The sequence below is a fragment of the Equus caballus genome, chromosome 1 (genome assembly GCF_041296265.1).
Source record: "Equus caballus isolate H_3958 breed thoroughbred chromosome 1, TB-T2T, whole genome shotgun sequence".
NCBI lineage: Eukaryota > Metazoa > Chordata > Mammalia > Perissodactyla > Equidae > Equus > Equus caballus.
The window spans coordinates 126,861,722-126,879,268 of NC_091684.1; the positions used below are offsets into that span (position 1 = coordinate 126,861,722).

The following is a 17,547-nucleotide window of genomic DNA, read 5'->3' on the forward strand; positions in this document are numbered from 1 at the left end:
GAGAGATCCTTCCGGAGACCATCCTGGGAGTTCACCTCTGCCCCGACAGGATGAATCGGCGGCAATCCGGGAGGAAGAGGCCTATCTCTGAGACCCCAGGTAAGGAGAGGAGGAAAACAGTCTGATGGATGGGAGCTGGGAAGCCAGGGGTCTGATTTCCCCGGACAGATGGCCAGGAGAGCGAAGATGAAGGATTTGGCCAGAGGCCTGAGGCTCACTGAGGCTTTCACTGTGAACGTACTGTGTCATTTAGTAGACAACGAACACATGCGTAACATGAATGACTAAGTGAAGGAGTGAGTGAGTGAACCGAAGGACCCCCTACTGTGAGTCTGAGGGTCTTTCCTCAATTGGCTCAGACTAGAAACTTAACTGTTCAGGCCTGAGCCCTAGGAAGGGCTTGATGGCCACGCGAAGGCAGGAAGCAAGGGAGCCCCTGGGGCAGACGGCGTGGGACTGGGGAGAAGGGGCGAGGGGACTTGTCCCCTTCACTGTCCTCGCATTTTCTACTGAGAGGGAATTAATACATCAGGCGAGGCGGCAAAAACAGTAATCCAGAAGTTATGGAAGGCTGCTGGGTGGTTGGCCCGGTACCCCACGACGACCCCAGAGGTCTCCCTCATTCTGAGCCAGGGCTGGGGCAGAAGGGGGCCTGGGCAGACAGCACTACCCTCAGTCCAAGGCCTTGCCTTCTCCTCCTCTGTCTCCCGTCCACCTCTCCCTAGGGCTCTACGATGTGGCACAGCAAAGCTTCACTTCAGAATCGCATTCTAAATCTCTCCTTAACCTGTGTTTCTGCCAGAAATCCTACAGATCCTAGTTCGGGACCCTTTCCCCAGTCAGTTCCTTTTCCCCTTGCCTCCTCCCCAACTTCCTGACAACTCCCATGTGCTGCTCGCCACAGGCCCAGCTGGTTTCCTCTTCCCTCCTGGTCTTCTGTCTGCAGATTCTGTCCACTGCCCCCTGAGGTCTTCTCCATCTCGGTCCTACCTGAACCCTTCGCTCCCTCCCCCACACACCCCCAAAGCTTGCTTCCATCACTTCCTTTCTGCATCCTGAACTCTCCAAACCAGCCCCGTCCTCAGAAGCATGCACAGACCCTGAGGCTGACGCAGCAAGCCCGCAGATGCCCTCGGTGAGGTTTTCACGTACTCACCACGGAGGTTGGGGGATCAGGGCGCTCAGACACGGACATCTGTTTTCTGCCTTCACACTGAAGGAGCTCATCTCACGAGGAAGTGCTCAGGAGTCAGCTCCGAGCAAGCCTTTTTAAAGGTCTAGTGTTGCTCGGTTAAGGAAGGTTTGAGAAAGAAGGAAACCTGCAAGAGCCTTAACAAAGTCTGCGAATTAGTATGTCTGTCAGTGGAATTCCTTCTATCAGTGCCCCCCCTAATACCGGGTTGAAAAGAGCTGAGCATTTCTCCCGTTGGCACGCTAACCCTCTAACTAACTATCCTAGCAAATCAACTTCATAGAAAACATCTCCCAGAGGGGTAGCATAGTTGGCATTCAACAAATGTTAGGGAAAAAAAAAAGAAAAATTAGCCTGAAGGTCCTACAATTACAAGCAGAAGATCGCAAAGGGTATTGTATTGTCTCCCACGACAGACCTTTGACACAGGGTACCACTGTCATTGGTACCACTGTGCTCAGGGGACTTGTGTCACCCCCAGCAGTGCAACCAGCACTGGAAGGCTCGGGACCCGGGCCCGCCGGGGCCGGACGAAGATGTGACGAGGTTTCCCAGAGGTGGAGGAGGGTAGCGACCGGAGAGGCCCCCAGGGACCCCCGACACAACAGCCTGGGCTCAGAGACCAGGCCCCAGGCCCCAGGCCCCAGAGCTCATGGAACTCCCACTCTGTTCTCAGAGGCCTCAACCCAAGAGGACAGGGCCACACAGCCTACACCATCGGAAAGCAGAAGCCGGAGCTCCAGGCCCAGGAAGACCCTCCGACTCCCAGAGACGTGTGTCTCCTCTGCTTCAGCGGAGCGGACCTCCCACTCCTCCAGCTACGGGTCGCCCAAAGAGAAGCAATGGGTGCGGTGCGCCTATTACACCCAAGTGCGCACCGTGAAGGGGCTGGCCGTCGCGTGGCAAACCGAAAGCGGGTTTGCACCCGTGGACGAGAGGCCCCGCGTCTTCGAGGCCGAGCTCTCCCAGGAGAGCACCATCGGCTCTCCCCCGAGCCCGGCTGACACGGAGTCCCTGCTCAGCGACACGGAGCCCTGTGTCCAGGAAGCCGAGGCGCACACCCCTGCGCCGGCCGTCCAGGAGCAGGAGGCGCCGCCCCGCGCGGTCACCCCGGAGTGGCTGGTGACCGGCGAGCACGGCTTCCGCTGCGTGGCCTGCTGCCGCGTGTTCCCGTGCCCGGCCGCCGTGGTGGCGCACGCCGAGCGCGGCGTCAAGGAGGGCTTCAGCTGCCGCGTCTTCTATGAGGAGCTGCTGGAGCGCCGGCGGCCCGCGTCTGCGCCGCGCCGGCCCCGACGCTGCCACCTGCTGGCCCAGAGGCGCCTGCTGGCGGCCAAGAGCAGGGAGGTGCGAGCCAAGGAGGAAGCCTGCCTGCGCCTGCAGGCGAGACTGCAAGCACAGAGCCAGGAGCTGAGGCGGCTGCGGAGCGAGCTGGCGTGGCTGCAGAGGCAGGAGGCCTGGCAGAGGCAGGGCCGCGGGGCGCGGCCCCAAGGACCGCGGGGCACGCGCCTGAAGGGCCGCGCTCAGGCCCTGTGACTGCAGAGCAGGGCTGTGGGTGGGATGGGGCCTGTCGGGGAAGACCGCGGGTCAGACCGCTTAGCCACCCCGGGAGACCCTTCGCTCCAGGCTGCGTGGTCCGCATCGCCAACCAAGGGCGTGGAGAGCACCACCCAGAAGGGGTGGATGAAGCGGCCTCGGGACAGCCGACTCTGCACGCCAGGTCAGGCCAGAGGCTCGCCCAGCCAGGAGAAGAGAGGAGAGCCCCATCCAGATGCTGTGGAATTCGGGACCCTGAACATGGCGACCGTGTAAGGCGGGAAAGAAAACGGGACTTCAGGGGGCTCTGGAGGGCTGGGAGAGCGCCTCAGCCAAGGGAGCTCTAAAGGAAGTGTGGTTGAGAAGGGGTGTAGCTGAGTCGTCCGCAGGAGGAGGAAGCAGAAGGACTCGGGGACGCGGGGAAACAGTCTGTAGGACAGCAATGGGATAAAGCCCCTCAACCCGCCCCTCCGCCTGCCTCCGCTCCCAGCCACGTGCAGGGAGAGACAGGAAGGAGGGCCTGCAAGAGGAGAGGCGGGCTCTTAAAGGAAGCTGAGCTCGCCATCCAAGTCCTCTGGCCTCACTGGGAGAAGCGGGGTTGGAGGGATGTGCCGTTCCCTCTTGGGGGGAGTGGAGGTGGCAGCTGGTGCAGAAAGACTCCATTGGTGCCATCCTTTTCTGCACAACAGGAGATCCAGTTACTGGATGAGTCCTGCAGAGGGTCTCCTAGGGTGCAAGGGAAGCAGCTTGGAAACTTTTTGGCCCCTTTACAACAAACATGCTTTACCCCCCGGTCGTGACACATCCGTGACACTTGCCTGTTCTTTCTTTGTTCTGTGGTATAACCGGACCTATCCTGAGATCAGAGAACTGCAAGAAAACACCTGGCTGAGGATAAAGCAGCAAAAGAGAGGACATTTCCTGTGAACCCTGGAATTATAATGAAGGCAGGGGTGATCCGAGGTGAGGATGGGAAGGGTCAGGTTCATGCCCAGACTCCATGGTGGGCAGAGAAACTAGGGTCAGGGCATCAAGTCCAAGGGCCCGGGAAGCGCTGGGGGTGTCAGGGTGTGTCCATGTCCCTGGGAGCTGAGACGCAGAGTGACACGGGGACCCTCAGGGCACAGGGTGCGTGGGTAGGGTTCCCAGGCCTGGCACATCCATCCACGGGCTGCCCTGTTTGTACTTCTCAGAGGGACAGACATGGCTCCTGAGGGTGACAGGGTCTGAAGTGGAGGGAAGCCAGGGCTTTGAGGCAGGTGCTAATGATGAAGAAGGAAATCCTGTTGATGAGGATTATTTTAGGCTGGTTACTTTTAAAAACTGCAGACGGGAAGGAGCCTCTGAGGAGTGGGATTTGCTTGCCCTTTGATGAGAGACATTTGCATCTGTGAAGGAAGTCTCCACGTGTTGGGGGTGTCTCCCTCTCTGCCCCAGGAGGAAGGAGGGGTGACCTTATCTCTAGAGACTCTTAATGGGGACGGCAAGGACTTAAGTCTTGTCTATGGTGCTCGTCTGGTAACCTCACCTAGCTGACTCCTCCCCCCACCCCCACCACCAATAGCCTCCGGGAGGCATAGGACATCCCGACTTAATCCGGTCTGATTCTGACCTAAAGTTATAGGGCCAGCCAATAACCAGACCCCACCTGCACTGATGCCATTTTAACAACTTCTTTTACACGTTCTTTCCTTTGTCTTGGAAAGAGATAAACTCACATACCTATGCCTTCAGTTTAGCCCTACTCTCAACCCATGTTGGCAGCGGCAGCGGCAGCTCCTCCTGCCCGTGGGTCCAGTCCCCACGCAGCAGCTCTGACTGCCCATTGGGTCCTGTCCCCATGCCGGCAGCAGCAGCTCTGACTGCCCATGGGCCCTGACCCCGTGCTCTTCCATACTATTCTCTCAATCAAAGAGCACTACTGCCAGACCTTGAGAGTCCAAGAAATCTCTCTTTCGACTCCTCGGCTCACCCACCCCGCATCTCTGTGATTCTCAGAGATGCGAGAGTGGAAATGGTCTGGCAATCCCAGTGGGAGGCAGAGGCTGGCTGGGACTTTCCACTGTCCAAGAGATCTTTTGTCCAAAATCTTTTCCTTCCTATAAGTTGCGAAATCCCCGTTAACTACGTCTAAGGGTAGTCTTGGAAAATGGCCTCGAATGCACCTGGGTGAGTTTTCCATTAGAACGGTTAGAGGAGTAAGGCGGGAGCACATAGCAGAGAACAAGAATCTCGCAGTGTCTGCGTGTCACTTAATGAATTGCACATGGTGTCCAGCCTTCTTCCTCGCCAGTATACATGTATACTCAGCACACGTTTGAGGGTGGATGCTTTAATCCTCACAGAATACTTTGGTCATTTCTAGGTGTAGAGTCCAGAAGAAGGCATGGTCTCCAAATGGCAAGCAAGAGCTCTGCTGGGTCTGACCCCTCTACAGCTGAGGGTGTGTCTTCATTCAGTGGTCGGACTCTTTGTGTCTGACGTTAAAGATGGGCTCATGCCTATCTTTTCACAATGCAAAATTTAAAAATGCATATCTGTGATGTTCTAACTTAGAGAGGTCTTATATTCTGATTATGATCTGTCTAACTGCAAAGTATTGTAAATCGAAAGTATAATCAGAATCATCCTCTCCTATGTAAATTGCACTCCTCTCCCAAGTTGTCCAGTGTTAAAAGACACACGTGTATCCTTCCCTACATCTCTCTCTGCTCAGAGACTGCCAGATTCTTAATGTTTCTGTCCCCTCAGCATTCACTGTCGGGATCCTAAGCCCCAATGTGATGGAGTTAGGAGATGGGGCGTTTGGGAGGTGACTGGGTCCTGAGGGTGGTGCCCCCATGACTGGGACTAGTGCTCTTATAGAAGAGACCCCGCAGAGTTCCCCAGCCCCTTCCACCATGTGAGGATGCAAGAGTGTGAGCCCGATAGGGCCCTCGCCTGTCCATGCTGGTACCCTGATCTTGGACTTCCAACCTCCAGGACTGTGAGAAATCAACTCCTGTTGTTTATCAGCCAGCCTCAGCTGTGGTATTTTGTTATAGCAGCCCAAATGGACTAAGACAGACACACATATACAGTCCCAGGTACACGGGGAGGTCTGTCTGTTTCTTCGCTTTTTTAAAAATGACGTCACACTTGGCCCACATTGTTCTGCGCCATGTTTCACTGGACAATCTATGATGGATTCCTGTCAGTCAGCAGATACAGCTAACCCTGTCTTTTTGGTTCTTCTTATTTTGACTCATGTTTACTCTTCATGGCTTTGAATTATAGCATACCTTATATACACTGATACATAACTATAGAATGGAAATACATTTCATTATGCTATTTCTTTAAACACTGTCCCTTCTGCGTGTTCTCACTCATTGTCACAGTTGCAGAAGTGTGTCCAGATAATTCTAACAGTCTAATAAGTAGACTCCTTCATCATCCTTGCTTAAGCAATCATACACATACAAACATACGCTTCTACTCCTTTATGCACGTGTATATAGGTTTTCCAGTATACTCAGATCTTTGTTCTTGTTTTACCAAAACGGGCTCATTTCCTACATACTAATTTGCCCCTTCCTCTGCCCCTCCCTCCCTCCCTCCCTCCCTCCCTCCTCCAGTGGAATGTCGGTTCGATGCCCTCCATCAGCAAAGGCCTCAAGGACAGAGTTTAAGAGAAAGCAAAGCATTTCCCACCAACTCCTTACCTGAGAGCGTCTTCGCGAGAATGCACGGCACACATGTCACAGGACACAGGAGATGCGGCCTTCTTTACCTTTTCCCTCCTCAAGAAGCAGGAGCCAATGCCAAGAGGTCAGGGCTCATGTCTCCGTACTTCTCACGCCTCTCGTGGTCCCATTTCTCACTCGAGTCGTAAAACTGGGAGTCAAGCAACCAGCTGTGAGAAGGTGAACCCAGGAAGTACTCCTCGGCTGGGATGCCTTCAAAGACCGATTATCCGAGTCCTAAGACCAGCTGACGACCTGGGACACTAAGGTGATTGGTCCTCTACCTGCAGGAAGAACAGACTGGGCTGAGGCAAGTCCTCCTTGACCCATCAGGCACCCCAAGAGGTTTTGGAGGCTCCTTCGTCTCTTAAGTCAAAAGGCACGTCCAACCCAGTGGGAAAAGCACGGGGCAAAAGACGTTCTCCTTTGAAAGCGGAAACGGGCCCAGGACTCACAAGTGGCATGCGCTTCACCTCGGGCCAGCTTTTCAAGTTAGCGCCAGTCTGTCCCTGGTCGCCTGCACAACCAGGCTTTCCTAACCTTTCACCTCTCTCCTTCCCAGTGTCCTGTGGCCTCTGCCAGTCTTAAGGTGATAGTTGACACCGCTGCTTGCCCACCTCCGAGGTGGCGGATTCTCAGAGTGCCAAGCGCAAACCAACAGTGCCCTTAGGGGTCCTTTAACGGAAAAGCTGCCAAAAAGAACACAATGCCCAGAATAATCCCGAGACCCTGATGAGGAGGAAGCGGGGTGGGGGTGGTCTTTGACTGTTGGGAGTTCTCAGGGCTCAGGGGCTCCAAGTCACCAGGGTCATGCCCATGGCGGGAAATCTTTAGGGGGTCTGCAACTCTGTGTGTTGAGTGTCCGGCGCAGAGGCCCAGGCAGCCCAAGAGGACCTCTCTGACCTATGCCTCACCCAGCAGTGGGGGAAATCTTCACTAGGTGACCCGCAAGTATTCCTGGGGATCTTTCTTCCAAAGATCTTAGTTTGCAGGCTCTTGAGCGGTAGGAGATGAGAAAGCTGGGACCAAGGAGGTTGCCCAGAGGAGGAGGCTCCCTTTGTGTCCTTGGGGGTTTGGTTCGGCGCCCCCCACCCCCACTTGTTTAAGCGAGTAACGCTCCAAGCAGGCATTTGTTGGTAAGTTGCCTCTGCTTAGTTTATTGCTTACCCAGAGGTCAGCCATGGAGAGTCTATGTTGAGTTCATTGGATAGGTCTTCTTTTGCCTGGGCAGAGCAGAGTCTGGTCACAGCTAGTGATGATACTTGGGAAACTGAAACGTGTTAGGCCAGACCAGGCAGGCTTTGCTGCAGAAATTCTTGCCGTTTAGCTCCATCTTCTTGCTAAGTCTCCCATGTAGACCACGCAGGGCAGTGGAGCTCGTGGGAAACCGGCGGGGCTGGCTCTCACAAGTGGACTTGTAAATGCAAAGTCTCCCGCTTTATCAGCATCACACTTATCTGAAGATCTTGTAGAAAACGCAGATCCTCAGGACCAGCACCATGGGGTTCCTACAGACTGGGCATTCTGGGCCTCAGAGTCGTGTCGGGGTGGGGACAGAGGAGAGCTGATGGATTCTCCCCAGGGGATAAAATGGGGGTGCGAAGGGAAAGAAGAAAGAAATAGAGCTGAAACAAGATCTTGGAAAGCGCATCATTGGAAAGGACCCATAAATCCTAAACCTGGCTCATGTGCTGGCAAGAACAGCAGTGGACAGGTACTGGGGAATGTGGTATGTTGCTACACGCCTTCATGACCCAGCTCTCCTCAGAGTTCCTGCTGGCAGAAGGTGAGGCAGGCCGAAAAAGAGTCTCGGAATTTTCCAGGATGTCCACATGGGCCAACGCACAGCAACAACTGCGGCAAGGGAGGTGGCCAGGCCCAGCCCTCCGAACCCCTCGTCCTGTGTGAGCAGAAGCTCTGGGAGTCTCAAGATGAGCAGGGTGTGGTCGCGGGCCCTCCCAACTGGGTGTGAGTGCCCAGGAGGACCCTTCAAGGGCAGTGCAGGCAGTGCAGGCAGTGCAGGCACTACCTCCAGCCCGGAGAGAGCATGTGCACAGCGAGCGTGGCCTCGTCGGCTCTGCCTTCTCTTCTGGATGTACAAGCCCAGGGCTCTTGCATGGGTGGATCCAGGCAGTTGTGTGCCTGTTCTCCACCCTTCCTGGGTCATCCTCCGCACACACGATAGCTGAGGACACTCCACTGTCCGCCTCGTCGCTCTCAGCACAAGCACTGCCCAAGTCGCTGCAGCCCAGAGCTCCTGGAGGCCTGGTCCTGGGCCTAGGCCTAGGCCTCCAAGGCTGCCGGCTTTGCCTGCATCCTGTTGGTCCCCGCAGGAGCGGCCGGGCTCGCGGGCCAGGCGGCTGGGCGATCCTGGGCGTGGCCGAGCGGTGGGGAGGAGCCGGGCGGTCTCCAGCGGAGCGCGAGGCCAGGATCTCGTCCAGCCTGCCGCAGGGCTTGCGGCAGGGTAGGCCCGGGACGCCGCGCCGCCCTCGGGCTCCCTTCCCGCGTGGCGCCTGCGCCCCAACCGGTCCAACTGCCGCCCTCCCCGCCTGTTCATTCCAGTAGTGCGTTCTCTTCTGATGCGCAGATGCAACAGGTCACCCGTTCCACACCGTGCACTGAAGAAATCCAGCAAGTTTAGAGACCTGATGGGAATAGCAGAAGTTGAAGCTAGTAGATGGGGGCTGGGGGGGAGAGTGGGGGCGGGGGGACGGGAGCCTAAGGGGCATAAGGGAAAAATAATTTAAAAAAATAGAAAGAACCCTGGAATAATAGACCGTCTCTACATTCTGCACTCAACGAGGCTGTGGACACAAAACTACCTGCATATGCTACTGTGCATTTCTTTGAAGCAAATAATGTGAGATAAGGGAATAAGTAAGCAGAGGTGACTGCCAATCTGGGATTGATTAATTGATCTGGATGGCCTGAAAACAGTGAACATCCACCATATTTAAGAAGGGATTTAGCAGTCTAGAGCAAGCAGGGGCAAGCTTTCTAATCATTACCAGAATGGTCCGTTAATCACTCTGAAAAAAGGAACAGCAGCTTAAAATCTTCCACACAGAAAATAACAGGCCAATTCTCTGGCAGGTTCCACCAAACGTGCAGGTACCATATCATTTTAATATTATACAAAGAATAGAAAGAGAGAAGGCATTCCCCAACTTGTCCTATGAGGCCACATACCATAGTAGTCAGCAAAGTTGATCTATTAGTTATCTACTGGTGCGTAACAAATTATCTCCAAACTTGGCTGGTGTGGGGTCAATTGCAAAATATTCAATACATTTTAATACAATTCGGAACTGGATGAAGTTACCTGTTATTACTTCTATCTCAACATAGTCTTGAATGAATAAGCCAGACAATTTAATAAGCAGGTATAAATATCAAGATTTTTAAAAATTCTAATAATTATGCAATCGCATGCCTCGAAAACGACAACAAAAATTTTGACGAGGTGGCTACATATAAGACAAATATACCAAAATCAATGGCTTCTCTCCAAGCTAGAAATAAAGCATCCCGAAAATGGAAACGGGGGTGGGAGGCATAGACCATTATCTTGCCCCCGTTAGTTCACTGTGCCAAATAGAGTCAAAATTATAAAATATTAAGAAAACACTTCAATAGGAACAGCAAGGAACTTACGAAAAAGACTAAGCTATTGAAGAAGTAAAAGCTGGTTGAATGTGTGGAAATTAATCAATAAAGGAAACCAACTAAAACTGGAGTCAGGAAGGCCTTACAGGGAGCTCTCCAGTCCTACCACCCACCGTCAATTACCCCAATTAGGGAGAGACCAGCACCTTGCATCTCCAACGAGAAGTTGGCTACTACTTTACTATGCCAGCAGGAGGAAGAAAGAATTTCCTCTTTGGGGACAACAAGCCCAGCCAATGGAAAACGTTACAATGAGGAGTCGTCCGCACCCTGAACTCTCACTCTCCTTGAATTAACTTTCACTTAGAACAGCTCCCGTAACTCCCAGGCCTTCCTGACTCCAATTTTAGTTGGTTTCCTTTATTAATTCATTTCTGAACAAGCACACATCTTTCTTTTCTCTTGTGTTCCCGCCGACTCGTCCCTGTCCTGCCTTCTGGAATCGCACAAAACAAGCCTCCTCTCTCGCCATCAGAGGGTTTTCAAGTCCCTCTGAGTAGTCAGGCCACACACTCTGCTCACCACATCCATTGTCTCAAATCCTTCCTCAAAGGGTTCCACGATTTACTGGTTCCTCTTCTAAATGCCTCCAGAACAGAAGCAAAATCCAAGCCAAGAGAGGACGGCGGGCTTTCCCCAAGAGCCCTCCTAAATCTCCCAGACAGGTGGAGGTCCTGAGTCCACGCTTTTCCGGAGGCCACAATCCTATCTCTTTCTCACTGGTCCCAAGGGGAAACACGCAGAGGGCTAAGGAGCTTCCCGCTAACACTTTCCAGGGCTTGGGACTGGGAAGGTCAAGAACGGGGGCAAAATGCTCACTTGGGAGCGATGGTGCCTCCAGCTGCCAGGACAAACAGTCCAGCTCTGCAGGGGATGCCTAGGATGGAGGAGTCCTTGTGGGAGTCACCACTCATTCATTCACTCATTCATTCATTCATTCAACAAATGCGTGTCGAGTGCCTACTACGTGTCAGGCGCTCTCCTACTTTCTGGGATTACAGACCTGAGAGCAAGCCGGTGTTTGCCTCCACGTTGCTTACGGTCCAATTCAAGGAGACAGATTTTCAAATGAGCCTCTCCCGTGGACCTGGAGGAGCGTAAGGACGGGGGCTTTCGGGAGCTCTGCATGCTCAGGGCGAGGACATCAGCTAATCTGCGCACCCTCAGCAAGCTGTGACCTGCAGTACAACGGTAACCGTGACCATTAGCATAGTCTTCTCCTGTAACAGTCACTGTTCTAAATGCTTTCCACGGATTGACCTCTTCAGCCTCCAAATGATGCTATCAGGTGGAGAGAGTCCTTTCCATTTTACAGATCAGAAAGCGAGGCAGAGGGGCTGGCCCCGTGGCCAAGCGGTTAAGTTCACCCACTCCGCCTCGCCGGCCCAGGGCTTTGCCGGTTGGGATCCTGGGCGCGGACACGGCACCGCTCGTCAGGCCAGGCTGAGGCGGCGTCCCACGTGCCGCAACTAGGAGGACCCACAACTAAAAATATACAACTATGTACCGGGGGACTTTGGGGAGAAAAAGGAAAAATAAAATCTTTAAAAAAAAATAAAAAAGGAAAGTGAAGCAGAGAGAGGTCCACTGACTGGCCCAAGATCCAGCAGGTGGCGGAGCAGGGATCAAACCCAGTGGTGCTCCATGCACCACACCACTGTGCCTCCCCGTGGGAGGGGCGGACCCAGGAGGGAGGGGAGGGACGGTCTCCTAGTCAGGGGGAACAGCCTTTGAGAAGGCTCAGAGGCAAAGGAGGTCTGAGAGGGGTTCAGAGGGGACACTGAGTGACCAGGGCTGGAGAGGTGACTTCCAAACAGAGGCACAGGAGAGGCCTCGGGGAAAGATATCACCCATCCCAGTCTGTTCTCCTTTTCTGCCCTCTCACCCTCTCTCCAGATGGATGGGAGGCCCCTTGAGGGCAGGGAAAAGTTCCAAATCACTTTATTACGTAATTATTATATCACCTTCCCTCAGCTGCCCTCCTCACCCCTACTTCAACTGTTGCCGTGATTTCTTGTTGCCATGTTGACGTTCAAACTGGGCCCTCGGAACTGAGCTATGTCAGCGGTGACATCACACAGGATTTACTGGAAGACTCGGAGCTCACTCAGATCCCAACTGCTCACAGAGAGGTTGTGGATCCGGGATCTCCCTGTGGGGCAGCGCCTGTAGCTGCCGACTCACAGACATTGAGGACTCACTCAGAGTCTACGACCCAAGAGAGGCTGAGATTGGGAAGAGGGAGAGAGATCCTTCCGGAGACCATCCTGGGAGTTCACCTCTGCCCCGACAGGATGAATCGGCGGCAATCCGGGAGGAAGAGGCCTATCTCTGAGACCCCAGGTAAGGAGAGGAGGAAAACAGTCTGATGGATGGGAGCTGGGAAGCCAGGGGTCTGATTTCCCCGGACAGATGGCCAGGAGAGCGAAGATGAAGGATTTGGCCAGAGGCCTGAGGCTCACTGAGGCTTTCACTGTGAACGTACTGTGTCATTTAGTAGACAACGAACACATGCGTAACATGAATGACTAAGTGAAGGAGTGAGTGAGTGAACCGAAGGACCCCCTACTGTGAGTCTGAGGGTCTTTCCTCAATTGGCTCAGACTAGAAACTTAACTGTTCAGGCCTGAGCCCTAGGAAGGGCTTGATGGCCACGCGAAGGCAGGAAGCAAGGGAGCCCCTGGGGCAGACGGCGTGGGACTGGGGAGAAGGGGCGAGGGGACTTGTCCCCTTCACTGTCCTCGCATTTTCTACTGAGAGGGAATTAATACATCAGGCGAGGCGGCAAAAACAGTAATCCAGAAGTTATGGAAGGCTGCTGGGTGGTTGGCCCGGTACCCCACGACGACCCCAGAGGTCTCCCTCATTCTGAGCCAGGGCTGGGGCAGAAGGGGGCCTGGGCAGACAGCACTACCCTCAGTCCAAGGCCTTGCCTTCTCCTCCTCTGTCTCCCGTCCACCTCTCCCTAGGGCTCTACGATGTGGCACAGCAAAGCTTCACTTCAGAATCGCATTCTAAATCTCTCCTTAACCTGTGTTTCTGCCAGAAATCCTACAGATCCTAGTTCGGGACCCTTTCCCCAGTCAGTTCCTTTTCCCCTTGCCTCCTCCCCAACTTCCTGACAACTCCCATGTGCTGCTCGCCACAGGCCCAGCTGGTTTCCTCTTCCCTCCTGGTCTTCTGTCTGCAGATTCTGTCCACTGCCCCCTGAGGTCTTCTCCATCTCGGTCCTACCTGAACCCTTCGCTCCCTCCCCCACACACCCCCAAAGCTTGCTTCCATCACTTCCTTTCTGCATCCTGAACTCTCCAAACCAGCCCCGTCCTCAGAAGCATGCACAGACCCTGAGGCTGACGCAGCAAGCCCGCAGATGCCCTCGGTGAGGTTTTCACGTACTCACCACGGAGGTTGGGGGATCAGGGCGCTCAGACACGGACATCTGTTTTCTGCCTTCACACTGAAGGAGCTCATCTCACGAGGAAGTGCTCAGGAGTCAGCTCCGAGCAAGCCTTTTTAAAGGTCTAGTGTTGCTCGGTTAAGGAAGGTTTGAGAAAGAAGGAAACTTGCAAGAGCCTTAACAAAGTCTGCAAATTAGTATGTCTGTCAGTGGAATTCCTTCTATCAGTGCCCCCCTAATACCGGGTTGAAAAGAGCTGAGCATTTCTCCCGTTGGCACGCTAACCCTCTAACTAACTATCCTAGCAAATCAACTTCATAGAAAACATCTCCCAGAGGGGTAGCATAGTTGGCATTCAACAAATGTTAGGGAAAAAAAAAAAGAAAAATTAGCCTGAAGGTCCTACAATTACAAGCAGAAGATCGCAAAGGGTATTGTATTGTCTCCCACGACAGACCTTTGACACAGGGTACCACTGTCATTGGTACCAATGTGCTCGAGGGGACTTGTGTCACCCCCAGCAGTGCAACCAGCACTGGAAGGCTCGGGACCCGGGCCCGCCGGGGCAAGACGAAGATGTGACGAGGTTTCCCAGAGGTGGAGGAGGGTAGCGACGGAGAGGCCCCCAGGGACCCCCGACACAACAGCCTGGGCTCAGAGACCAGGCCCCAGGCCCCAGGCCCCAGAGCTCATGGAACTCCCACTCTGTTCTCAGAGGCCTCAACCCAAGAGGACAGGGCCACACAGCCTACACCATCGGAAAACAGAAGCCGGAGCTCCAGGCCCAGGAAGACCCTCCGACTCCCAGAGACGTGTGTCTCCTCTGCTTCAGCGGAGCGGACCTCCCACTCCTCCAGCTACGGGTCGCCCAAAGAGAAGCAATGGGTGCGGTGCGCCTATTACACCCAAGTGCGCACCGTGAAGGGGGTGGCCGTCGCGTGGCAAACCGAAAGCGGGTTTGCACCCGTGGACGAGAGGCCCCGCGTCTTCGAGGCCGAGCTCTCCCAGGAGAGCACCATCGGCTCTCCCCCGAGCCCGGCTGACACGGAGTCCCTGCTCAGCGACACGGAGCCCTGTGTCCAGGAAGCCGAGGCGCACACCCCTGCGCCGGCCGTCCAGGAGCAGGAGGCGCCGCCCCGCGCGGTCACCCCGGAGTGGCTGGTGACCGGCGAGCACGGCTTCCGCTGCGTGGCCTGCTGCCGCGTGTTCCCGTGCCCGGCCGCCGTGGTGGCGCACGCCGAGCGCGGCGTCAAGGAGGGCTTCAGCTGCCGCGTCTTCTATGAGGAGCTGCTGGAGCGCCGGCGGCCCGCGTCTGCGCCGCGCCGGCCCCGACGCTGCCACCTGCTGGCCCAGAGGCGCCTGCTGGCGGCCAAGAGCAGGGAGGTGCGAGCCAAGGAGGAAGCCTGCCTGCGCCTGCAGGCGAGACTGCAAGCACAGAGCCAGGAGCTGAGGCGGCTGCGGAGCGAGCTGGCGTGGCTGCAGAGGCAGGAGGCCTGGCAGAGGCAGGGCCGCGGGGCGCGGCCCCAAGGACCGCGGGGCACGCGCCTGAAGGGCCGCGCTCAGGCCCTGTGACTGCAGAGCAGGGCTGTGGGTGGGATGGGGCCTGTCGGGGAAGACCGCGGGTCAGACCGCTTAGCCACCCCGGGAGACCCTTCGCTCCAGGCTGCGTGGTCCGCATCGCCAACCAAGGGCGTGGAGAGCACCACCCAGAAGGGGTGGATGAAGCGGCCTCGGGACAGCCGACTCTGCACGCCAGGTCAGGCCAGAGGCTCGCCCAGCCAGGAGAAGAGAGGAGAGCCCCATCCAGATGCTGCGGAATTCGGGACCCTGAACATGGCGACCGTGTAAGGCGGGAAAGAAAACGGGACTTCAGGGGGCTCTGGAGGGCTGGGAGAGCGCCTCAGCCAAGGGAGCTCTAAAGGAAGTGTGGTTGAGAAGGGGTGTAGCTGAGTCGTCCGCAGGAGGAGGAAGCAGAAGGAGTCGGGGACGCGGGGAAACAGTCTGTAGGACAGCAATGGGATAAAGCCCCTCAACCCGCCCCTCCGCCTGCCTCCGCTCCCAGCCACGTGCAGGGAGAGACAGGAAGGAGGGCCTGCAAGAGGAGAGGCGGGCTCTTAAAGGAAGCTGAGCTCGCCATCCAAGTCCTCTGGCCTCACTGGGAGAAGCGGGGTTGGAGGGATGTGCCGTTCCCTCTTGAGGGGAGTGGAGGTGGCAGCTGGTGCAGAAAGACTCCATTGGTGCCATCCTTTTCTGCACAACAGGAGATCCAGTTACTGGATGAGTCCTGCAGAGGGTCTCCTAGGGTGCAAGGGAAGCAGCTTGGAAACTTTTTGGCCCCTTTACAACAAACATGCTTTACCCCCCGGTCGTGACACATCCGTGACACTTGCCTGTTCTTTCTTTGTTCTGTGGTATAACCGGACCTATCCTGAGATCAGAGAACTGCAAGAAAACACCTGGCTGAGGATAAAGCAGCAAAAGAGAGGACATTTCCTGTGAACCCTGGAATTATAATGAAGGCAGGGCTGATCCGAGGTGAGGATGGGAAGGGTCAGGTTCATGCCCAGACTCCATGGTGGGCAGAGAAACTAGGGTCAGGGCATCAAGTCCAAGGGCCCGGGAAGCGCTGGGGGTGTCAGGGTGTGTCCATGTCCCTGGGAGCTGAGACGCAGAGTGACACGGGGACCCTCAGGGCACAGGGTGCGTGGGTAGGGTTCCCAGGCCTGGCACATCCATCCACGGGCTGCCCTGTTTGTACTTCTCAGAGGGACAGACATGGCTCCTGAGGGTGACAGGGTCTGAAGTGGAGGGAAGCCAGGGCTTTGAGGCAGGTGCTAATGATGAAGAAGGAAATCCTGTTGATGAGGATTATTTTAGGCTGGTTACTTTTAAAAACTGCAGACGGGAAGGAGCCTCTGAGGAGTGGGATTTGCTTGCCCTTTGATGAGAGACATTTGCATCTGTGAAGGAAGTCTCCACGTGTTGGGGGTGTCTCCCTCTCTGCCCCAGGAGGAAGGAGGGGTGACCTTATCTCTAGAGACTCTTAATGGGGACGGCAAGGACTTAAGTCTTGTCTATGGTGCTCGTCTGGTAACCTCACCTAGCTGACTCCTCCCCCCACCCCCACCACCAATAGCCTCCGGGAGGCATAGGACATCCCGACTTAATCCGGTCTGATTCTGACCTAAAGTTATAGGGCCAGCCAATAACCAGACCCCACCTGCACTGATGCCATTTTAACAACTTCTTTTACACGTTCTTTCCTTTGTCTTGGAAAGAGATAAACTCACATACCTATGCCTTCAGTTTAGCCCTACTCTCAACCCATGTTGGCAGCGGCAGCGGCAGCTCCTCCTGCCCGTGGGTCCAGTCCCCACGCAGCAGCTCTGACTGCCCATTGGGTCCTGTCCCCATGCCGGCAGCAGCAGCTCTGACTGCCCATTGGGTCCTGTCCCCATGCCGGCAGCAGCAGCTCTGACTGCCCATTGGGTCCTGTCCCCGTGCTCTTCCATACTATTCTCTCAATCAAAGAGCACTACTGCCAGACCTTGAGAGTCCAAGAAATCTCTCTTTCGACTCCTCGGCTCACCCACCCCGCATCTCTGTGATTCTCAGAGATGCGAGAGTGGAAATGGTCTGGCAATCCCAGTGGGAGGCAGAGGCTGGCTGGGACTTTCCACTGTCCAAGAGATCTTTTGTCCAAAATCTTTTCCTTCCTATAAGTTGCGAAATCCCCGTTAACTACGTCTAAGGGTAGTCTTGGAAAATGGCCTCGAATGCACCTGGGTGAGTTTTCCATTAGAACGGTTAGAGGAGTAAGGCGGGAGCACATAGCAGAGAACAAGAATCTCGCAGTGTCTGCGTGTCACTTAATGAATTGCACATGGTGTCCAGCCTTCTTCCTCGCCAGTATACATGTATACTCAGCACACGTTTGAGGGTGGATGCTTTAATCCTCACAGAATACTTTGGTCATTTCTAGGTGTAGAGTCCAGAAGAAGGCATGGTCTCCAAATGGCAAGCAAGAGCTCTGC

At 55.2% G+C, this 17,547-nt stretch overlaps 1 protein-coding gene across 1 annotated transcript; it reads left to right on the forward strand.

The window, feature by feature from the left end:
* Window positions 1-50: 50 nt before the first annotated feature.
* Window positions 51-2,725, forward strand: LOC138918638 (protein FAM170B-like). Its single transcript, XM_070240786.1, has 2 exons — window positions 51-99; window positions 1,674-2,725. The coding sequence occupies exons 1-2, from the start codon at window positions 51-53 to the stop codon at window positions 2,723-2,725; spliced, it is 1,101 nt and encodes a 366-aa protein (XP_070096887.1).
* The last annotated feature ends 14,822 nt before the right edge of the window (window positions 2,726-17,547 follow it).

What these genes read in the sequence shown, in the direction of transcription:
- LOC138918638 (XM_070240786.1), top strand. Translation starts at nt 51, where the DNA reads ATGAATCGGCGGCAATCCGGGAGGAAGAGGCCTATCTCTGAGACCCCA. An exon ending in GCCTATCTCTGAGACCCCAG is followed by an intron (nt 100 to 1,673) that starts GTAAGGAGAGGA and finishes TGTCACCCCCAG; the next exon opens with CAGTGCAACCAGCACTGGAA.